The sequence below is a fragment of the Balaenoptera borealis genome, assembly GCF_965194805.1.
Source record: "Balaenoptera borealis genome assembly, chromosome: 8".
Taxonomy (NCBI): Eukaryota; Metazoa; Chordata; class Mammalia; order Artiodactyla; family Balaenopteridae; genus Balaenoptera; species Balaenoptera borealis.
Window position 1 is genome coordinate 35878776 of NC_138865.1, and position 22988 is coordinate 35901763.

Consider the following 22988-nt stretch of genomic DNA (forward strand, 5'->3'; position numbering starts at 1 on the left):
TGAGGATGTGTAATCAAATGCAACTCATGCTCTATCACATTGAGAAATAAGAGTCTCTAATCTCCCTTCGTGCCTTTGACTCTAATACGTCCACCAGGCCTCTCTCTTTAATGCCAGCTGTTCCATGTGAAAGTTGGGGACGCCTCCAGGTTGAGTGTTGTTTTACTGTTGCAGAGTTTTATCGCTGGGGATTATATGTTTATCTTAACTTTGTCAACTCTGGTGTTGAAGGGATTTTTGGCAAGTTGGGTCATTCCTATAAGCCACCAAGCACCTGTACTCTGTCAAAGCTGTTTAAACCGGAGCAGAAAAGTCTGTATACATCAGCGTCCTCTTCCTTTCACCTCTCAGCCCGGACTTTGAAAGGTGGTTCTGGATGGATTTAATTTGCATTTGTGTTAGAGATATTAGTAGCGTATACCTTGGGTACGAGGCCAAGGGAGGACGTGAGAAAGAAGACAGGTCCCTTTGCGAACATGGCTGGAGAGCAGGCGGGTTGTGCTTCCCTGTATCTAAACCTCAGAGCCTTGTGGCAAGCAGCCAAGGCTTGTCTTAATGAAAATTTATAGTTGAGATTATAATAGGGCAAATCATGTTTAGCAAGTCAACTGAATGACCCCAGAGGGTCTGGAACACACAACGGCAGCAACTAAATGCTTGTTGTATAAGGATTTCTTCCCCTGCTGCTGAAGACTTAGCATTGCATTAAAAAAAGAAGCATGGAAGGTTTAAGTGTGTTAGATCACTAAAAGGATAAGAAAGTCAAGCATTTTTCTCAGTAAAGCATGGCTTTCGAGTTATTTTGTTCTCATAAGTGATTGAGTAAAACAGTTTGAACTTAGTATTTTCACTTGTGTCAGTTGAACAAAAAAAACGTTCTCACAATTGAATTCTTAAGTTGTTTAGACCCATTACAAAGAGTGACTGCTTCTAGAAGATTAAAATCTAAGGGTAAATCAATACACAGATCACAGGCTCCTCCTCCACACACACCCCCCCCCCCCCAAAATCAAAGGTTGATCATTGTTTAAAATTTCTTAAACCAAAGATTGAAACTGTAAAGACCTGAAGACCACCATTGGTATCGTTTGTCCTTCATGTTGAAAGAGGTGCGGTTAAGTGGACTTTCTTGCCGAGTTCTTTCTCTTCTCATTGCAATTGTGGAGAATCCGGGGATGCACATCTGGGATGGCTAACAGTGGGAGCTTGCTGCATTTCTTCCACCCTTGGATGGCGTCCGTTTGCCTTTCTCAGTATTGCCAGGAGCCCCTGACCATTGGGCCCTCTCCCTGTTGCCTTCTCTCTCCAGTCCCAGCAGCAGAGCCCATCGAATACGCTCAGTTCCCTTTCTACCTCAACGGCTTGCGTGACACCTCAGACTTCGTCGAAGCAATTGAAAAAGTCAGAACGATCTGCAACAACTACACGAGCCTGGGGCTCTCCAGCTACCCCAACGGCTACCCCTTCCTCTTCTGGGAGCAGTACATCGGCCTCCGCCACTGGCTCCTCCTATCCATCAGCGTGGTGCTGGCCTGCACGTTCCTCGTGTGTGCTGTCTTCCTCCTGAACCCCTGGACGGCTGGGATCATTGTGAGTTTATTCTAAGGGTCTTTGTGGAAGTCAAATTCCTTTCAGCATAGCTCTTTCTGCAGCCGGGAAGTTTTGTTTATGTCTGGGCCTCTGGAGGAGGGTATAGATTGCATCATCCATACTGTATTTATTCTACTGGAGGTGGTGAGGTTCATGGTTAGGTAGAGCCTTTAATGGCCTTAATCTTCTGTCCCCTCTCCTTTAAACTTTTTATGTAAAGATAGGGGAGCTTTTGAGCACACTTTCCATAATTGAGCTGAGCATTTATTAAATACAAACACGCAAAGCATAACTGTTTTTTCAATTCAAGTGTCATTTTGTTACTACAACCCAGACCAAATATAGAGAAGATTCTCCTAAATGGAGGGATAATTCGAGAAGTTAGGACGGTGGTATATGGATAAATGGTTTTAGGGATGGTTTTGTGTGGTGTGTTTGTTTTAACTCTTGGGCAGAATTGATAAACGAGTATTACCAACCTATTTTTTGCATTCTTTCTCCAAGTATAATACTCTCAGATTTGAAACAAGTTTCGTGTAGAGGCTAATAAAATCATGGCAGTATTTAAATTCCATGAACTGTGGTATAGCCTTCAAAATGCCAGAATTATAAAAACAGAGACCAGGTCTTGTTTCTGCACCATAAGTCTGTGCAACAGGTATGTTTAAAGGTAAATGTTTAGTCTATAGGAGTTTTCATGGTACTTAAGCAATTGATGTTATCCATCTTTCATTAGCTTATTAAAAGAAAGCAAAGGGAACTTTTATTGTACTTGTCTGTTCCCCCTTCACTGCCTGCTGCCCGCCCACCTCCAGAAGGAAAGATCATTCTCTCCTTCTTTTGTCCCTGTGTAGTTTATTGTTTTATTTGTATTTTCTCCTCTTTGGCCCAAAAAACTCCAAAGTCTGCCACACAGATTTTCTTTCCATCCCCCTAGAAATTTTTACAAGGCAGATGAAAGAAAGGCAAATAAAAGCTTTTCCTTGGATTTCACTGTTTGCTTTGTCCACCCCAGTAACTCCACATTTCTTCAAAGTGAAGGGGCTGTAACCTGACCCACATCAGCTGACCACACGTCCCCTTTCTCCCAAGTCATCCTCACTCAGTCCATGGACTCTCCAAGCAAAAGCAAAGCTACTTTTACGTAAAAGAACTTTTATTCACCCCGTCCTATCAGCTTTCTTTAGGATGGAGGGCAAGGCAACCAAAAACTCTAGTTTCAACTCAGTTATAAGTTGAAGGATGGTCTCTGATGGTTAAGATCAAAACAGAAGGAAACACCTTGTTTTAAACTATATTAAATTTGTAGCCAGCAATGAGTGCGTGTTTCTATAATTCCTTATAGATTGCGCTCGGAGAATAGTTTTGAAAAAATTTTTGCAACACCTAGAGTGTGTTTGTGCCCAGTCACTCATCCTGTGTGTCTTTTTAAAGGTGACAGTCTTGGCTTTGATGACGGTCGAGCTCTTTGGCATGATGGGCCTCATTGGAATCAAGCTGAGTGCCGTGCCTGTGGTCATCTTGATCGCTTCCGTCGGCATCGGAGTGGAGTTCACCGTTCATGTTGCTCTGGTATGGGAGACGTTTTTAGTGAAAGCTATGAAAAGGCAACCTATTTCCTCTAGCTCTTTTTAGTTTCCAAGTTGGGAACCTTTTCATTTTCTCCAACATCAAGGAACACACCTGACACACATCACAGCAGAAAGGCTTCAGAGCACAGACATTCCCTGGGAGTGGCTGAAGTTCAGCTGGACTCCTTTCCCTCTGGGGGCAATCTAAGAAGAAGGGTGTCAAAGGTGAGAAAGCCAGGCCACGTCAGCAGTAGGCAGTGTCCCTGGTGTGTCCGAGTGGGCCAGGAAGGATTCTGCTTATTTGGTGTTGTCAGTTGTGTCACCACGGGTCCTGAACTCGTCTGCTGTTCCTAAGACAGATGGTGTATACGTGTGCATGAATACACACAATTTTTAAAATCACAGTAACAAAGCAGGGATAAAATGAGACCACACTCACAGATTTGGTGGGGATGGCATAGTGGAGGGTGAGGTGGGTTGGCAGCTGAGGAAATACCCTGGGGCTGATGAACTAGCTCTCCCACCTGAGCCCACCCAGCTCCTTCGACCTCCCAGCCTCCAAATTCATGACGGCAGAAAGTAAGAGAACTAGTGTTTCTCTCAATAGGAATTTTTCCCCCGCTCTTTCTATGCACAGTCCTGTGAATGCTTTGTGGGAGAAAAGTAAACTTCAAGAGGAGTCTAACCCAAGAAACAAGCCCGTCGTATACATTTATCAGAGAATTATTCAAAAGCCCTATAGCGATGTGTAAATTATGTTCCGTCCACACTTGTGTTTATAGTCTGCGTCCTTGGGTTTATGTAGGCTTTCAGTAAATACTTACTGACTGAATAAATACTGATGTTTGGAATGCTTAGCTAGGAAACCAAGCATTTGACTTGGATCAAATTACTTTGATTGAGTAAAGCCTTTGCTCTTGCAAAAAGCCTTGCTTTTGCAATCTCTAGCGTTGATTTTCTTTGGGCTCAACACATGGCACATGCATATCTACACATATGGGTGTCTAGACAGATGCTTCTGCCTTCTACCTTCTGTTGTCTTCTTTCAGGGCCATATTTATGCTACTTAGAGATTATAAATGTTTGTATTTCAGAAGGAATGTTTTGTTGCAGTTAACCTGTTTTTCCCCCAATGTATAATAAAAAGCTGATAATATATAGAAACAGTTTTCTAAATTTTGAGCCTACCCAAATTACTTTCCTCAGTTGAGCTGGGAAGAAGGAGAGGGGATTTTTAGAAAGAAGAGCCTAGAGCTTAGAGAACACATAATTGTGATATCATTTCTTTAAAAAAGGAGAAAAATTACACACGAGCTAAAAATCCACAAATCATTTTATTCTGATGTGAATGAAAACCACTCTTCTTGGTAGCTAGCATTACAAACAAGGGTGGTCCTAGAACAGATTTTTGCAGTGTAAATGCTAATGACAGTCTTTAAACTGTAGCGGCACCTTGGATCTCTGAGGTCGTATGAACGTAAATATCCATACTGGTGCTGAATAAACAGTGAAGGAACTCCTCTACTCCTCATGCAAGATTTAATCCTGAGAATTTAAGGAGTCTGAAGAGCCAACTTGGCTTTGTGCTGCTAGCCCAAGTCTTCATCACGAGACTATCCACACACAGGACATGGTGTTCTTACTATGTCCTGTATGTGAAAGTCGTCAAGGAATCGATGGGTGCCTGGCAGTTTACTGTTTTAGTAGCATAAGTTATATGCAAGAAGATCAACCCAACTTTGACCCTTAGGGCCTCATGGCCCAAATACAGCACAGAGTGACATGGTTCCAAACCATCTTGGTGCTTTCCTCCCAGGAGAAAAAGACAACTACTTTGACCCTAAAGTCTCCCAACTCTGAAAGAGCATCCATACATAGACCCCACTTTAGAGAAAAATATGAAAATTCATAATGCACCTTTGCATACTTTTGTGTAATTTTATTTCTTCATCTGTTAAGTAGAATAACCTCCTGTCCTTCCCTAGTGCGCATAATGCCACCTGCAAGGGCCCCAAGCCCTCTTCTCAGCACATCCCAGAGCAGCCTGAACTTTCAGAGAGCAAGCTTCTGCCAGGCTCAGCCCTCCCTGTTGCGTCCCACTGGGGGAGCAGGCAGGGTGTAACGGTAACTAAGCCACAGTAAAATGGTCCTGGGTTACACACTCAAGCCAATAGTCTGATATACCAAGATCTCCATAAAGTTCCCATTTGGTATCAACAGTGTCCTTGAACTAGAAGAGCTTTAGAGAATGCATAAGAGGTGAGATATATCCACACATATTTACAACAGGCTTGATTGAATTTACAGCCCTGTGTTTTTCTTGTGATACCTTCATGGTACTTACATGTACTACAAACACATTAGTTTGAACACAGTGACAGAATGTCTAACCTCAGCATAATAGTGAGGAAATAGGTATTTAGCACCCAGGTGCTAAGCCCATTTGGAAGTAAGATCTTGACCTTTCAAAAAATCGGGCAAAATGTTGTCACTTTCACAACTGGAGGTCTCCCATATGAATGATGCTAGAGCATTTAAGTGTGGGGAGTAAACTCAAGCGTGAGTAACAGTGAAAAGAAGGGAACATTTTGCTCATTTGTATAGTTTTGGCATGGTTTTTAAATTTAAAGTAAATATGCTCTTCTTCTTTTATTCTTGTTGTTCAAGATTTACATCAATACCAAATACAACCCATTATCATGAACAGGTCAATTTAGTGTAAGCCTAGATTTAGCTAGTTGAGCAGCCCCAATTAAACATTCCAGTAGCTAGAGGGTAAGATCTGAGAGGTTCAGTGGAGGCAGATGAAAGTGGCTAATAGCATTTAAGACGAAGCTGGCCATTGACCAAGTAAAGTCCAGGAATCTGATCATCCAAACTCTCCTCGTTGCACAGGCCTTTCTAACAGCCATTGGCGATAAGAACCGCAGGGCCGTGCTCGCCCTGGAGCACATGTTTGCACCTGTTCTGGATGGTGCTGTTTCCACTCTGTTAGGAGTGCTGATGCTTGCAGGATCCGAGTTTGATTTCATTGTCAGGTAAGCGTTAGTTTCTAATGTGATCTCTGTTGCTTATTTCCTTCTGTCTCTGGAAGATTGCAGCATGTCTTCATTGTGACTCTACTCCCCACCCCTAACCCCGCAGCTTTACTGAGGTATAATTGACAAATAAAAATTGTATATATTTAAGGGGGTACAATATGGTGGTTTGATATATGCATACATTGTGAAGTGATTGCCACAATCTGTGACTCCACTTTCTTTTGAGTTTATTAACTCAGAGGTATCCTGAGAGGCATAAAAGCAAGCTCTCTTCTAGAGCTGTCTTGGGGAATATCTTAGGGAGAAAAGATGGAGGGTTTGGGGCTAGCAACAAAGGCAACTCTACAACTTGAAACTGATATCCCATTTATTGCTATTGAGGTTAGAAATACCAACAGAAAGAAATGACCTGGTTCCCGTTAATTGACTGAATTTGACCTTCACTTCTCCTTCAAAACTGTAGAAAGGAAAACGTACAGAAACCTAAAATTGTCACATAGATTTTATTCTTTTAAGAAGTGAAGATGACATGCCTTGATTCCACATTTGAGTTGCCACTAAGATTTAAGAAGCATTTAATGTGTGACTTAACACCAAATTTTTGAAATCCAAGCCTAGTTGGATACATCTTTCAATTTGGATTTCATGGCAAGCAGTTTCTGGTGAATTTAGTTAAGGATTTGACTTTGTGAAGTATAAAAGGAGAGCAAGTTTGCAAGTTTTCCTTTTGAAAAGAATTTGAGAACTGCAGGGAAAGACCATTTTCTTCTCTGAACAGCCTCCGCAGCTTTTTGACATAGCTGCCCTTGGATGTAACGCTGCTGCTCTGTGGAGAGGCGAGGCCAGAATCATCCATAAGTAAAAGATGGTCCAGAATTAGGACCATGGTAAAGCAGAATGAAATGTGAGAAATGACCTGATCGTTAGGCACATTTCGATCATCTAGAAAGAGAATCTAAACAGGCTTTTCTGATGTGTATGTTGCGATAGGCCTTTCAATTCCAAGCGAAAAGAAGAGGATTTTAAGTTGTAGCCAAAGTTTCTTTATTACAAGAAAAGATCAGTCCACTGGTCTGTGACGTACCCCATTGGGCGGGTCGGCATCATGGAGATTTAGCCTTGCTAGAATGAGTGCCAGGGTTGGCTCAGTGTCGCTTGGGTGGAGAGTGAGTGGAGAGGTGTAGACCAGTACTTCTCAAACTGTAACGTGCTCGTGAGTCATCTGGGGCTCTCTGTAAATGCAGATCAGACTTCACTGGGGGTGGGGAGCAGAGTCTGCGTTTCCAGCCAGCTCCCAGATGATGGCCACGTTGCTTGATCCTCTCAGCACAGACGACTGATCACTTAACAAGCCAATTCGTACACCCTGTTTGCCAATATCAGGTAGACATATGCCTAAACTAGATGAAGGTTTTGGTCTGGGTTTTGTTTTAAGCTCTTAATTTGATTTTGACTTTTCCTTTATTCGGGCATTAGTAGTTGTTTCTCTGTGATGTAAAAACCCTATGTCAAATAGAGTTTCCTTTGTGTAATTTCTCATTCAACACAATGTAGTGAGCACCTCATAAGTGCCATTTCACACAACTGCAAGTAACGTAGACCCCGTCCCCCTCTACATAGTTTACGGTCTATCGGGGGAGAGAGACAAGGTCACAGGCAATTCAAAACCATGGGAAACAGAGTGTGATGGGATCTCAGAGGATCTAACTCAGCCTTGTGGGGGATGCCAAGGGAGCCACAGAGAAGAAACATAGCCTGAATTAGAACAACCATCTGGGACCTGGGTGGAGAGCAGGATCCCAGCTCTCTCATCTAACCCATGGCGTCTTGTTCTCTCCCAGAGATATCAGGGTTCTTGTTTCAAGCACTTAAAAGGGCTTCCCATTTTCTAGAACTGGATGGATTAACCTGATAAAGCCCTCACTGAGGTCGACTAAATGAGCAGACATTGTATACACTAAGCTGTCAGAAATCTAATTGGTCTGTTTATTCTACAGTTAGATGGATGGGATGCAAATGTCTTAATGCCTGCTGCTGATATATGCCTCAGCCTAAAGTTGCAGCAGTTTACATTAGTGCAAGACATCGGCTGCTTGGTTTTTACTAATGCAGCTCAGAAGTTTCTAATGTTTACAATAGCTGCGAGGTATTTGTATTTTTATAGGGATTCTCTCTCCTTTCATCTAACGTTGAAACATACATAGGCACAGCAGAGTTTGGTGCCTGTTCCGTTTTATGATCAAGAGGACCATTAACAGATAGATATCTTGCCCTCCCTCTTCCCAGAACATCCTGAGCTGTCCCCCACCCCAGCCCACTTCCAGCAGAATTGCCCTAGAAACCGTTAGTTACAGAAACGCATGTTTGCGTGGAGCCCGCTGCCTCCAGCTGTGTGCAACGTCCTCCAGCGACTCTCCCTGGCTGACAGGTTCACCTTGGTATTCGTGAAGGATCCCAGACCTTAGCCCTCAACGGTGGGAAAGCAGGACCACTTGTGCACTCTCCTCTTCTTCATGGTGCTGCGGCCTTTATGTTTGAATTGGCTGACGCAAAACAAGAGTTATTCAGAGATGCTAAATTGTTCAACAAAAGATTGGCCGGCAGAGCAGCCCGTCATTGTGGACCGCCCTCCCCCGAAAATGCCCCAGCAACCACAGAACGGGCAGTGTTTTCTTTGCCGAAAGCTGGTTCCAGTGTTCTAAAAAGATTGCAGTTGGAGCTATTTGGTAAAACTGGAACTCACAGAATTCTAGGCAGAAAGTTGCGGTTAATGAAAGCCCAGGGAAAGCCTTACCTGCTACGCTGGAGACTTAATTAGAGATTCTGCTCTAAGATGCAGAAGCATTTCACAGTGGATTAGCTGCCTGCAGAAGTGGGCTGCTTTTCCTCCTGGGCTAAATTGTTTAAATTCTACACCCTTCACTTCATTTGTTTGCTTCTGCTGGGTTTTCATGGACGGGGCCCCTCTGCATTGTATTTGTGCTTTCAGTCTGCTCGGCCATTCAGTTCACATTCCATATTTTTGTGTTTGTGTAACACATTCATAAATAACATTACATGCCATGAGATTTCAGCAAATTAACAAACCTGATTTTTTTTCTTCCCTTCATGAACTAACACTTTGGGTTGTAGAATGTAGTCCTCAAAGTCATAAGGTTAAAAGGAAAAAAAAAAAAAACTAATCTTGTGCTGAATTTGAAACGCAGTGTTGTAACAGCCTTTTCACTGGTGTGGGTTTTGTTAATTTTTGGCTCTGGCGTTTGGGCACGTGAAGGGTAGCGTAATTTACTTTTGCCATGGTAAATGTTCCTGTTTCCCTTTTATCTTCAAGGTATTTCTTTGCTGTCCTGGCAATCCTAACAATCCTGGGTGTTCTCAATGGACTGGTTTTGCTGCCGGTCCTTTTGTCCTTCTTCGGACCATATCCTGAGGTCAGTGATTGTCGCCAGTGTAATGTGCAGTCCTCAGGCCACCTGAATATTGTTTTTCCTGGTGTCACTCTTAATTTAGATATTTAAGTATATCCACATTTGCTGGATGTTTACTTTTTCAGTAAACAAATAACTATGGCTTTTTTTCCCTTCAATTTAATAGTGCTAGGGGATGTAGGGGGAATGGTTTGATTTGGTTTAGGTTGTTTATTTTTGAAACCTAGTGATTGGCAACCTGAGTCTTGTAGGTCTCTATCAATGAAGCACTTTCCACTCAAGAAGAATATCGGGGCTTGAACAGGAGTTAAAAGGGCACAGCCTGCCTTTCCAGAGTGTGAAAGCAGAGGGCAGTTCTTTCGCTCCAGCTGTCAGGCCCAAGGGTCTTCAAAGTGGCAGGGATTGGGCCAAGTGAATACAGGGTAGCGTGAGAGGCCGGGAGGGGGAGCGGGGGAGGGGCAGCGACCCCTGAACAATATTGTGCTTTGAACCTGAAGTGTAGCCACCAGGTAAATGGTTGATAAACACCTGTGATATTGAATCCCCTTAAATAGGTGTCTCCAGCCAACGGGCTGAACCGGCTGCCCACCCCTTCCCCTGAGCCGCCCCCCAGCGTGGTCCGGTTTGCTCTGCCCCCTGGTCACACGAACAACGGGTCTGATTCCTCTGACTCAGAGTACAGTTCTCAGACGACAGTGTCGGGCATCAGTGAGGAGCTTCGGCACTATGAGGCCCAGCAGGGCACCGGGGGCCCTTCCCACCAAGTGATCGTGGAAGCCACAGAGAACCCTGTGTTCGCCCGCTCCACCGTAAGTCATAATTCACCCCAGGAGGCAGCCCCTGCCTGCTCTGAACAGCAAATCACAGACAGCATGCCAAAAAATGTATAGGTTAGGTGGACTCACATGAAATTGCCAATATTTGGCTCTTCTTAAACTATAAAAATGTCAGTTTCCTATGGTTGTATCTCATACAGATTGAAAAGGGCAGGGACCAATATTGGTGGCTACGCAAAACATCCATCAGCATGTATCTTGTTTGAGCTAAGTACAGTTTGAGCTTCAGGACCAGAGGTAAAGCATGCCTTGCTCCCCCTGCCCCCTTTCTTTAAAAGCTACATATCATTGTAGGATGATACCTATTTTAAAATGTAATGGTATTTTTATTGCCAGCAGAAGTGATTTCTTTTCCCTTCCACTTCTGTTACTTTTAATTGCCCTTGGTATAAAATTATTTCAATCGTTATTGTCTAAGACTTCACCAGAAGCTTTTGTGGCTCCAAGCTCGTATTCTAGGTGGCTGGAAGGAGCAGAGACGCTGAGAACCAGCCTTCAGTAATTCAGGAAAACCATGAGCAGCCCGGAGCCTCTTCTCAGAGGCCCTGAGAGCCCCAACTGCATTCTCCCCTCTCTGTGCTCCCCAGGATGTTCTCGGCCCCCCAGGCCTGGAGCACAGCACACAAAACCCAAGGAATGTTCTTAGGCTCATGTTGCTCTGACTGGGGGCCTCCTGCTGTCCCTCCAGGAAATGGGTATTCCAGTCCCAGGCTGGAGCTGCCCTTCCATGAAAGAGAGAGAGGCCAACCAAATAACCTAAATTTTCTTCCTCTTACCCCCCGTGACGATGCCTGCTGAGCTGCAGTGTGAATCTGGTTTTGTTCAGCGGGAGCCTAAAAATAGGTACAAGCTGAACGACTTTGAAGTTGGTCACGGTCCTTTTGATTGATGTGGCCACTGTGTTGCTCCATGCTTTGTACAGAGACCCAGAAACCAGATTCCTAACAACAGGACAGAGCAGCACTGCCCGGTAGAACTTTCTGTGACAGTGCAAATGCTCTCCAGTGCAGTAGCCACTGCCCACGTGTGGCTGTTGAGCACTTGAAATGTGGCTAGCGCGACCTAAGGGGCTGAATTTTGAATTTTAGTTAATTTAAATGTAAATAGCCATATGTCCCTAATGGCTACCATATTCAACAGTGTAGGTAACGTCCGGGCAACGTCCTGCATTTGGGCGAGCCAGGGCCAGACGTTTAGTCATTTTAGAAGATGAGGAGCTCGAGGTCTGATTCTACCCAGCAGGGTGGGGTGGCGGACTGTGGGAGAGAGGCAGCTCGGGTACTTAGACCACAGCCCTGCATTTATGGGCAGCAGCCATATGTGTCCAGCCAGCTGTGCTGGAGAAAGCCTAGGCATAGGGTCCAAACAGGGCGTACCTCTGCCACGTCGTTGTGGGTGGAAGGCCCCTGTTAGCTCCCTGGGGCACTCCCAGCCATCTGTGGGGTTGACTAAGCTCTAGTGCAGAAAGAGCTGTGTGTGGGTGGCCAGGCAGGAGCCAGAGCCAAGAAGGGAGGGCCGGGCAGCAGGGGCCGATGCCCAGCCTGGGATTAGCACCCGGCCTGTTTCAACCTGCCCTTGCCCTCTGCAGGTGGTCCATCCTGAACCGAGGCAGCACCCACCCTCCAACCCTCGACAGCAGCCCCATCTGGACTCAGGGTCCCTGCCACCCGGACGGCCAGGCCAGCAGCCCAGGAGAGAAGCCCCCAGAGAATGCTTGAGGCCGCCCCCCTACAGACCGCGCAGAGACGCTTTCGAAATTTCTACTGAAGGGCATTCTGGCCCTAGCAATAGGGACCGCACGGGCCCCCGGGGAACCCGTTCTCACAACCCTCGGCACCCAGCATTCACTGCCACGGGCAGCTCCGTGCCCAGCTACTGCCAGCCCATCACCACCGTGACGGCCTCGGCGTCCGTGACTGTTGCAGTGCACCCCCCGCCCGCCCCCGGGCCCGGTCGGAACCCCCGAGGGGGGCTTCGCCCGGGCTACGAGGGCTACCCCGAGAATGACCACGGGCTGTTTGAGGACCCCCATGTGCCTTTTAACGTCCGTTGCGAGAGGAGGGATCCCAAGGTGGAGGTCATTGAGCTACAGGACGTGGAATGTGAGGAGAGGCGCCGGGGCAGCAGCTCCAACTGAGGTGGGCGAGGCCGGTGGGCAGGAGGGTGGGCCTCAGAGGCGCTGCTCTTCAGTGACCCCTCAGGGACTTGGAGGGACGCAGATGGCTGCATCCTCCTGGAGCCCTGGGCACTGATGTGTCCCCTGCTGAACCGCAGTGACCTCTTACCCACAGGCAGGGTTGCCTGTCTAAGCTTCGTCATCCTTGGAGAACCACTTGAGTTCCAGATTGGGTCTGTCCCTCACAGTTAGCCTGTGGAGGGTTAATGCATCTCAGCAGAGACCCTGACAGCTGCCCCTTTCACCTATTTTTCAGTCTTTTAAAGAAAGCCACAGCAGGTATGTCTGATGAACGCACAGCTCAGTGAACGGTCGCAAAGCGAGCACATCCCTGTCACCAGCCCCCAGGTCAAGGGAGAGATCATGACCCACCCCTGGAAGCCCCTCAGGCCCTCACCCATCCCCCACCTTCCTGATTTCTATACCCCAGACCCGTTTTGCCTGTGTTTGTGCTTTATAAGTAGGGACTCATAGACCTGTTACTTTGACTTCCTTTTTTTTTTTCTTTTAAAGGGTGAGTAAAATCTGAAGCAAAGAGGCCAAAGATTGGAAGCCCCTCCCTACCCCTACCCTGCCCCACCAGAACTGCTTGAAGAGAACTGCGGAGTTAGAAAGGTGTGCTGTGCCAGATAGCAGTTCATTGTTACTGTAACTGATTGTATTATTTTGTGAAATATTTCTATAAATATTTAAGAGGTGTACACATATGTAATATACGAAGGAACGGATGTAAAGTAGTGTGATCTGGGTTTTCTCCACTCCTGCCTCCAGAGCAGGCAGTGGGGAGACCGCAGCAGAGCCCCTCCCTATTTGTACATTGGTCTCTGTGCCACAACCAAGCTTAACTTAGTCTTAAATCTCAGCATATGTTGCTGCTGCTTAAATATTGTATAATTTACCTGTATAATTCTATGCAAATATTGCTTATGTAATAGGATTATTTTGTAAAGGTTTCTGTTTAAAATATTTTAAATTTGCATATCACAACCCTGTGGTAGTATGAAATGTTACTGTTAACTTTCAAACACGCTATGCGTGATAATTTTGTTGTTGTTTAATGAGCAAATATGAAGAAAGCACGTTAACCCCGGTGGCTTCTCTAGGTGTAGTTGGATGAGATTCTCTTGTTTGGCTGTGTGTGTGAACACGTGTGTGATTTCCCAATGTACTGTACTGTGATCTTTTTTTTTCTTTTTTTCTTTTTACTGTCTGTGAGTGACCCGTGGTGGGCTCTACCTTAGGCCAGAAGAGTCAGGATATCTCTAGTGCTAGCGCTGGTGGAGGGCTAGCCCTAAACATCTCCTTATCCTTTTGCCAGACTCACTTCAAGTTCAGGGCATCTCTTAAGATCATTGGCTGCCATCCAGACACCCCAACTCGTGCCTCAGAGGAGATAAGTTCCTTCGCATGGACCATTGGTGGTGGATGTTGGAACCTCAGGGTACAGAGCTCACATCTCTTCATCTTCATTGGTATTAAAGACCTAGAGAACATACCTAGTGGGAGCCTCAGCTGGGCCGTGAGCGTATCCTCTAAAGTATGCAGCCTTCATTGTACCTCTCTTGTAACCAACGCACAACACACACACACACTTACACACACCACCACCACTATCACCACCCAAATTTACGAGTGGATTGGAAATCTTCTGGAGACAATGACCTCTTAATTCTGGGTCCACAACAGACCCAGAGGTGATGTTTTGAGTCCCTACAATTTAAACTCCCTCTCTTGCTAAATGGCACGGTTGGGGCTTTCTGGATTTGTTTGCATCCTCTTTAAAATAGTGAGCATCCAATATGGTGATACGGAATCAGAAATTCTATAGGATATGAGCTTCAGAAGGGTGATCCTCCAAGTGTTAATATTAACATTATGGGTGCACGCTTCGTAAGTAACTCATCCCCCTCTTCTCACCATCATTAGTATTCTTTCAATGTGACATTTATTGAAGAGCAGGAAGATGCTAATTGCATAACCCCCCACTGAAGAATGTATATACAGACATATCTCTCAACCAGGCATTATTTTTAAAGATTTGCTTCCATATCAATTCTGTTTTCTTGCTCTGAGGTTTGGTCTTCCTAGGCTCTTAGCCAGAGACCAACAAATGTTGGGGAAGCACTCGGTACCCAGACTAAGCTACTGTAGGAGTGCACAAATGGCAGCTCCCATTATGCTTCCTGTTTTACATGGAAAATCTTATTCGAAAGGCAACGGCCCCCAGTAGTACCAGCAGTGTAGTGACCTCAGACTCTAAAACTCGCCACAAGACTGTGGCTACCAGATGTGTGTGTTAATATGCCAGGGGCCCCAATGGCCCCACTGCTACTGTTTGGTGCCTCTGTCAGCCACACTGTCTGTCTACCTAACACTCAAGCTCTGCTCAGAAAACTTATATCCCACATTCAGGAGAGAGATGATGCAAAATTCAGAGGTCTGCTTCCCTCTGGCTCGAGGAGTGCCCTCGCTCCTTTCCTGAGCCCAGCTTGCATGGTGCCTGACTGCTTGCCTGGCCCCTGCTTTCTGCACAGCATAGAGCTTTCTCCAGTAGTCACATTGGCAAAGGGAGAACTCGGGGGCTGGCAGGCAACCAGAATTTCTCTCCCTCTTTTTTAAAATAGTTTTATTTTGTCTGTCTTGTTTGTTCATTTGGATGTTTTAATTTAAAAAAAAAAAAAAAAATCTTTGCTGATATTTATAATTTTGTATCATAAGAATGTTTTCCTACAGTATTTGTCATGCCAGTTTATAACAGAAAAATGCAGGGATTTTATTTCTATTGGAAACACTATTACAGCTATGTTTTACCTTTGAACAGAATTTTTATTTGTATAGAGTGCTTACTAATGTTAAATAGTTCAGAGTATATAACATTTTCATTAAGGACTCATGGTAGGTTTTAGTGTAAGGAGTTTAAAGGAAATATTCAAACTGGGTCTCATTGTCTGCCAATTTTGGCAGAAATGGGTTGGTGTCATTTCAATTACAAAGATAAAAGTATGCCATATAATTTATTTATATGAAAATTTATTTTTGTAGTGTACATAGTAGTCATCAAGTCTTTTGACAGAAGTATATTTTTAAAGAATTTATATGTGATGAATCCATAATGTCTGGAACTTTGCTGAGACATGAGTGGGGCACACTTTTCATTGTAAAGTACAGCAAGGAAAAGAAAATGTTTAACAGTGTTAAGAGAGTGAGATTGAGTGAAGATTCATGCAGTTGTGGAATGTGTATTAGTTACCATTTGTGACCTAGTGTGGTTCTCATTTTAAACCTCAGAAGGCAAAAATGTACAAACTCTCTAAATATTAATGTTCAAACACTGATAGAAATTCTAACATGAATAAAAAATAATATAACTTGTTGGTTACATCTTTGTTTATGGAATGGTTTTTAATTAAAATATTTTACGAAGGCAGTTAGTGCGTCACGCCGTCATAAACTTTGTTGTTTTTTGTCTGACTAACCTTGTTAAATACTCATTTTTTTGTTCTCCTTCATGGAGGCGTTATTGACATAGGAAGAGTTCTACATTTTTATTTTCTGACACGAAGAAAGTTCCTAAATTACCCTTCAAAATGATTCCTTCTGTCATCTTTTAGCCTTTTTGTGTTTTTTTTTTTTATGTGATACCTAATAATTCAAGGGAGTATTTATAAGTCCAATTCAATGATTATTAAAATAAAGGTGTTGTGCTTAAAAACAGTATAGCTGACAATATGGGACTGATTGAACCTGATACAAAATGTTTTTTCTGAGTGTTTATCATACCTTGTCTTCATCATAGCCATGGAGAAAAGTAAGACCGGGAATAGCATCCCCATTTTACAGCTGAAAGCAAGGAGTGGTGAGGAAGAACTCAGATTCTATCAGCATGGGGTGAGGAGTCAGCACACTGCAGCCCTGAGGCCTCCTGTTGATATAAAGATTTATCAGAAGACAGACACGCTCATATGCATGTAGCCATCGTCCACGGCCACTTACCAGCTACATCGGCAGAATTGAATAGTTGCAGCGCAGACTGTACGGCCTGCAAAGCCTAAAATATTTGCTAACTGGCCCTTAAGAAAAAGTTTGCTGACCCGTCTTAAGACAAGGTTATCATAGGCCAGTGACACTCACGTGGGGTGCCTGTATCGGCGGCACTCTCATGCTTGGGAAGTTTACTAGAAAAGCAGGATCTTCAGTGACCTACTGAGTCAGAATCCTGGGACTGAAGCCCAGGAATCTGTGCTTTCATGAGCTGTCCTGGTGGTTCTGATGCACCAGCAGAGGCGATCTCTAAATTCCTTCCAGCTGAATGTGGCCTTGGTTCTATAATTTGACTCGGGCTACACAGCCAACGCAGGCCAGATCTGGAAACAGCATAGAGATCCCAGCTCCTCTGTGTGGTCTTTCCACAAAAACACATGTTCATCTGTGGGAGAGTGGAGACCCGTGAACTCTGCGTTTGTGCCTGGGGGTTGAGAGAGGAATTCCCTTCTTAGTGCTCTGCCACGGCTGTGGGGCAGGCCTCACTGGAGGGTGTGGGCCAGTGACCTAACAGGCCAGGGGGGGAAGGGGAGGTCCATGCCAGGACAGACCCTCTGCCACCCTTCCCACCGAGAGGCCTCCAGCTGACCAACTGCGACTTGGGCAAGTCGTTTGAAACCTTGGGGCCTCTGTGTCCTCATCTGTACGTAAATTAAAGATGATGCATGTCCCTCGCAGACTTCTGAAGGTTGAAAGCAACGGTGGTTGTGAAGAGGTCTGGACCAGAGGGGATACGAAGAGTCAACTGAAAGACTCAGAAGAACCTCTGGACCCTGCACTGAGTTTGGTTCAATCACCACCTCTCAGCCTCCAAGGCAACACAGGCCCTCATACAGAAGCGTGAGAGTAGCTAGGGGAAGGTTTTCGGATATACAGTACACCGACCAAGGAATAAGGTGCTTGGGTAATACAATGTCCTCCTTAACGGATACTTTACCGGGAAAAAATAAAGTATTAAGCAGGGTTTTCTATCTTATATAACCTCATCTTCCTACCTCCTGGTATAATCAGCTACCTGTTCCTCAGCCCTCCAGTGGTGAATTTCATCCGTAGTGCTCTCTTGGTTCATTCAGAAGTCATGGGGAATCTGTACTCCCTGAAACTAAGCATGGAAAACACTAATTGCGTTAATTGGGATTCAAACTGAGAGACACTTTCTTTTCGATGTGTTTTTTATACCACTAAGATGACCATTCATTGCCATTCAATTTTATATTCTTTATAAATTACATACACCTAAGTAAGCTAACTTAGTTTTTAATATTGGCCTAAGGAGAAGTTTTCAATCAGATTTGTGTCCCAAAATCCACCACATTTATTCAGGACTTAGGTAAACATAAGGCCCCACTTTTTTTGTCACGACAGACATATTTAACAGCTTCCGGAATGCTGTGTGCCGCTAAGTTTCAGGCAGCAGCCATGTTGATGTAAAGGCAGGTGTTCATTTTTGGTAACTGGCAGTGACCTCCCAAAAGGAGAAGTGGAGATGACCTTTTAATCATCCAACAAGAATATTTGCCAAGTTTTAATTACTTTTAATGAAGCCTGCACCTAATGAGAGCATGCCTCGAACGCGAATCTGTTTAACTGTTCACATTGGAAGGCATGTTGGACACCTTTTCTGTATAGGTTCCCTGCCAGGAAATTACAACTGCCATCAGAAGGATCTTGAAAGGACATTCTGGTCTGTTGGGAACATGGTGGACCTCAGGAAAACAGAGGGACACAGGGAACTCTGCTACAAAAAGAAGTGACCAATAGAGATAACCCAAACTCAGCTTGGCATGGCCAAAGCAAAACATTCTACATGGCAGGGTGTTATTATCATTGATTTATGCCTTCTCCCTTAGGGATTTCCTTTCTTGGGACAAAGGGAAGGAGACCTTTCAGCCAAGATGCTGTGACGGGAACCAAACCCTGTAGAGGTAGCATTTGCTCTGAGAATGAGACACACGTCGGCGAGCAGTGGCAATCAGAAGAGGCAACCACAGCCAAATCTTTCTCAAACTCAGTTAAACCCCCTTATATATATTCCTTTTTTCCCTGGGAAGTGTCCTCTTCATTCATCTCCTTCCTATCCACAGGACTTGAAGGTATAGGAGTGTGATGTAAGCTACCAACAGGACAAAGAATAAAGATAAGAGTTCACACTGAAGTAAGCCCGGGAAATACCTCTGTCAGCAGCAGCACCCTCTTTGTACACAGTGGACAACAGCGTGTATTTTTGTGGAATGGGGAGTGGTAGAAAAGAACCTGTTTTATTTTTATAAAGAAAAAAAATCGTACAGATGGAGGAGAAATTGATGAGCAAGCGCTGACTGCTGAGTTATTATGTAATAATGAGGATTGCAGCATTCAGCCCAAGATGCCAAAAGAATGATCTTTGTAATTACAAAGTTCAGCAGCAGCAGCGGTAGGTAGACTCCTGGTGAGAGCCTCTTTTGAGCAAGAGAAGAAGCGAGATGAGGCAGGAACAGAGAAAAGCAGGAGGCTCCCTGCTATGGATTGCAAGAGAGAACAGCCATCCATCAGAGGGGACATGGTCAGATGTCCAGAAAGTGAGGCCGATACTATGGAAAAGACCATTAAAATGAGGAAGAGGTATGAAAAAGATTGAGTGGGACAGATTGTCAAGAGATGGTCAGAACACCCATGGGCTACAAGAGCAGTTGCCAGATGCTGAAGTGTCAATAAGCTCACTTGGCCCTTCTATCAGTGGATGCTTTATCTTTTCCTGTACAGCTCCTGCCTTACATGGAATCATGGGAGGTTATCATGAATCATGGGAGTTGTCCATGAATCATGGAAGACAAAAGCTGTATGAGACTGTTGTCATCTTGTATCCAAGAAATCTGGAGACTTCATCAGGTGCCTAACACGAGCCAACACCTTCAGCGGTCAAGTCAGATTTAGAAGGTGGATCTAGTTCAGTCAGATATTCTTATTCTCTCTTATTGCCCTCATTCCTTCCCCTACTTGTTTTATGTGATAATTTCAGAGGTATGGGTGACTGCCGTCCACATAACTACTATAACCGAAGAGCTCTGGGCCTCTCGCCCACCATGGGTACATGCATAATCATGCACACAGAGTATATGTCTGCACTAAATGCAAACAGCTGCAATGGGGGAAGCAGTTAGCAAATCTCTGAAGTATCCTTCTGATTACACTTAAATTCCAAAAGCTAATTGGCTAAAATGTTCCTCCTTAATTAGAAGAAATTACTATGTGAAACTAGGTTTGCATTTCACAAGAGAGTTTGCATTTCATGATTGAAATCTCAGAGTTCATTTACTAATGGTCTCTAATGGCCTGTAATCATAAGGCGCACACAATTAAGGTGGGCTTTTCAAAGTGTAAGAGAGGATGCCTGTATTTATGAATTATTCTTCCACTGCTGAGGACATAGCTTGCATCCACCCTGGACTGCAAAACACACATCATGCATGCATGTGCTTGCCCAAACATACCCACATGCGTAGGAAGCCCTGACCTGTCAGCTTTGACCCCTTCTGAATTCCTTCCTCTCTACTCTCATTCTCCCTCCCATAAGAAGGTTGTCCTCTCGCATACTGAGTGGAGTTAGACTCTCTCAGTACCAACGCCAATAGAAGTCTATCCAAAATACAGATGCTAAAGGTGGAGCTCCACCCTGGGTAGCAGTGCTACTAGCAATAAAACCACAGTTTCTTGCTTAATATGTGTCAGGCCCTAACTGAACTCACCAAACAAACCCAGTAAATATGACACTAACAGAGACTCAAAATGAGCAGGAAAGGGCACTAAAATGCAGGAGGAAACAGAAAAGATGAGGAAGAGAGAGGGGTGGGGCAGTGAGGAAGGGAGGGAAGCTTCCTTGCAACTGGAGGGGTAGAGAGTTTTTCTTAGAAAGGAGTCAGTAGAGCAGAAGGCAGAGCCAAGGAAGAAAGAAGATGAAGTCAAGACTGGTTACATCATTTCAAACCTGGATCAAGCTGTACCTAAAGCTAAATCTATGACTGAAATTTTCAGTTCTGAAACGGCTTTTGTGCTCAGGCCAACGGGAATCAGGTTTTTTGTTCCAAATGATCTAAACTCAGCCATGGCATTGGACTTGATATGGGAGTCACAGATTCACAGGACATTGACAGGCTTTAGACTGTCATTGAAAGGAGAAGAGATGATTGGGGAAGTCAAAAGTGATTGACAGTGCAGAAGGCTGGATTCCAAGAGAAGCAGACTCTGAGAAGGAGGTTTGTGTACAGGGTCAAAACCGATGGGAAAGTGAAAGACGCAGCACTGGGCGGAGGGAGAAGTTGAACTGCCATGCAGCTGGTCCCAGGGGGAGCCGAGATGGCCCTTCAGAGTCGGCTCAAATTATGGCAAGGAGGCCAGAGCTTGACACCCTCACATTGACTAGTCACTGGATGCAGGCTGCTCTCAGGAAAAAGGCACGATCTTGGGCCAGGTGTCTCTCTTCCATCAAGCACAACTCCCAAAGAGGGACTGAGCCGAGACGTCAGTCACCGATACTCCCGCAGCTGGGGAAAGAGTGCTGAGTCTGGCACGGGCGGAGCAGCCTAACAGGCATGGCAGCTAGGTTTCCCGCCTGGTGAGCCGCCGTGAGGACGTGGACGCCTGCAAGTGAAATGAGGGAGCGGGGGGGAGCAGATGGAGTCAGGGAGAGGATGGATTTCATTTTGAACTGGTAGCATTTAAACACTTGAAAAGATGCTCCCAGAGGTCCAGAAAGATGTCAGTCTGGGAACCATTGGAATAGAAACCATAGTTGACGGGCACCTGCCGAGAGAGGGTGTAGATAGAAACGACGGAGCCCGAGGAGTGCCCCACTTCGGGAGCAGAGGAGGCAAAGGAACCCACGAAGGGAGGAAGGAGGAGCAGTGAAAGAAGCAACATAAACAGGGAAGTGTTGCAAATTCCACCGTAACAGTCATAATAGCAAATACGTACAGGCTATTTACTCTGTGCCAGACCGTGAACAGTTACTGTGTTCTGCATTCTTAATTTATATCAATTCATGTCTGGATGTGGAACTTTAAAAAGGTGATGCCCATTGAGTTGGGTGGGGGTCCATCAGTTGATGAGCATTTAAATTAGAGCATTTAAATCTGGAATCTGGGCATGAGGTAGGTGTACTTGAAGCATGTGTATTTGCTGACTAAAACATAAAAGTCATAGCGTGTGTTTGCTGAATAAATTTTATCTCTACTTTCTGGATTCCTTTTCTTTTAATAGCTTTATTGGGCTATAATTCACATATCATGCAGTTCACCCATTTAAAGTGTACAATTCAAGAGTTTTTAGTATAGTCACAGTTATGCAACCATCACCACAGTCAGTTTTAGAACATTTTCATCATCCTTTAGCTTTCATTCCCTTATCCACCCCATCCCCCTCCCCCAGCCCTAAGCAACTACTAACCTACCTTCTGCTCTGTTTTAGATGTTTCAGATGAATAGGATCATATAGTATGTGGTCTTTTGTGACTGGCTTCTTTCACTCAGCATAACGTTTCAAGGTTCATCCATGTTGTAGCAGGTATCAGTACTTCATTCCTTTTCGTGGTCAAATAAAATTCCAGTGTATGGCTCTACTGCATTTTGTTTATCATTGGTCGGTTGAGGGACATTTGGGTTGTTTCTGCCTTTTGGTGATTAGGAATAATGTTGCTACAAACATTCTTGTACCGGTTTTTGTGTGGACATATTTTTTCATTTCTCTTGGGTATATACCTAGGAGTAGAATTGCTGGGTCACATGTAACCCTATGTTTAGTCATTTGAGGAGAGAGATACACAGGATGAGTGTGTTTCCCATGTGAAAATATGTGGTAATAATAAAACCAAGCAAATGACCATCCTAAGGAATGATCTAACCTCTGAGATTCTAATTCTTCAGTACCAAAGGGAGGCCCCATTCGGTTCTCAGAGTAGCCATAGATTTAACCATATCCCCACCCTTTCCCATCACCACCTGTTGCGGGTGGGATGAGGAAAGGAAGAATAGGTTGGGTCCATTGATCCCGATAACACACATATTTTGCTTGCAAGGAGTATTACGCAGCTTACAAAAATGTCCAAGTTGGATTCAATTTAACCAGTATATACCCCAATCTTTTTGGGTACCTTAGTGGGAGCTAGGGAGGGAACAAATGATGCATAATGTAGTGTATCAGATGATAAAAGGATACTAAAAGGAAAATAGGGGTTAAGCTTCAGGAAAAGGTAACCAAAACCTGGAAATTCAGAGGCTGGAAGGATCACTGTGAACTGGCAGAGTCATTTTGATATTTCTGCAGAGAGAGGA

The 22988-nt window shown here is 44.6% G+C and overlaps 1 protein-coding gene across 6 annotated transcripts in view; it reads left to right on the top strand.

Moving 5' to 3' along the window:
* PTCH1 (patched 1) overlaps nt 1-16359 on the top strand; it is a 66947-nt gene extending 50588 nt beyond the window's left edge. For 5 of the 6 annotated variants that reach the window (XM_082401122.1, XM_082401124.1, XM_082401121.1 and 2 more), the window contains 7 exons: nt 1310-1590; nt 3025-3162; nt 6057-6199; nt 9534-9633; nt 10185-10439; nt 12055-12604; nt 13156-16359. In XM_082401122.1, the coding sequence (XP_082257248.1) occupies nt 1310-1590; nt 3025-3162; nt 6057-6199; nt 9534-9633; nt 10185-10439; nt 12055-12603 (1466 nt within the window). In that variant the 3' untranslated portion in view covers nt 12604; nt 13156-16359. The remainder of the gene's footprint in view (nt 1-1309; nt 1591-3024; nt 3163-6056; nt 6200-9533; nt 9634-10184; nt 10440-12054; nt 12605-13155) is intronic. The other variant, XR_014247237.1, reaches the window with a different exon arrangement.
* Nucleotides 16360-22988: the final 6629 nt, after the last annotated feature.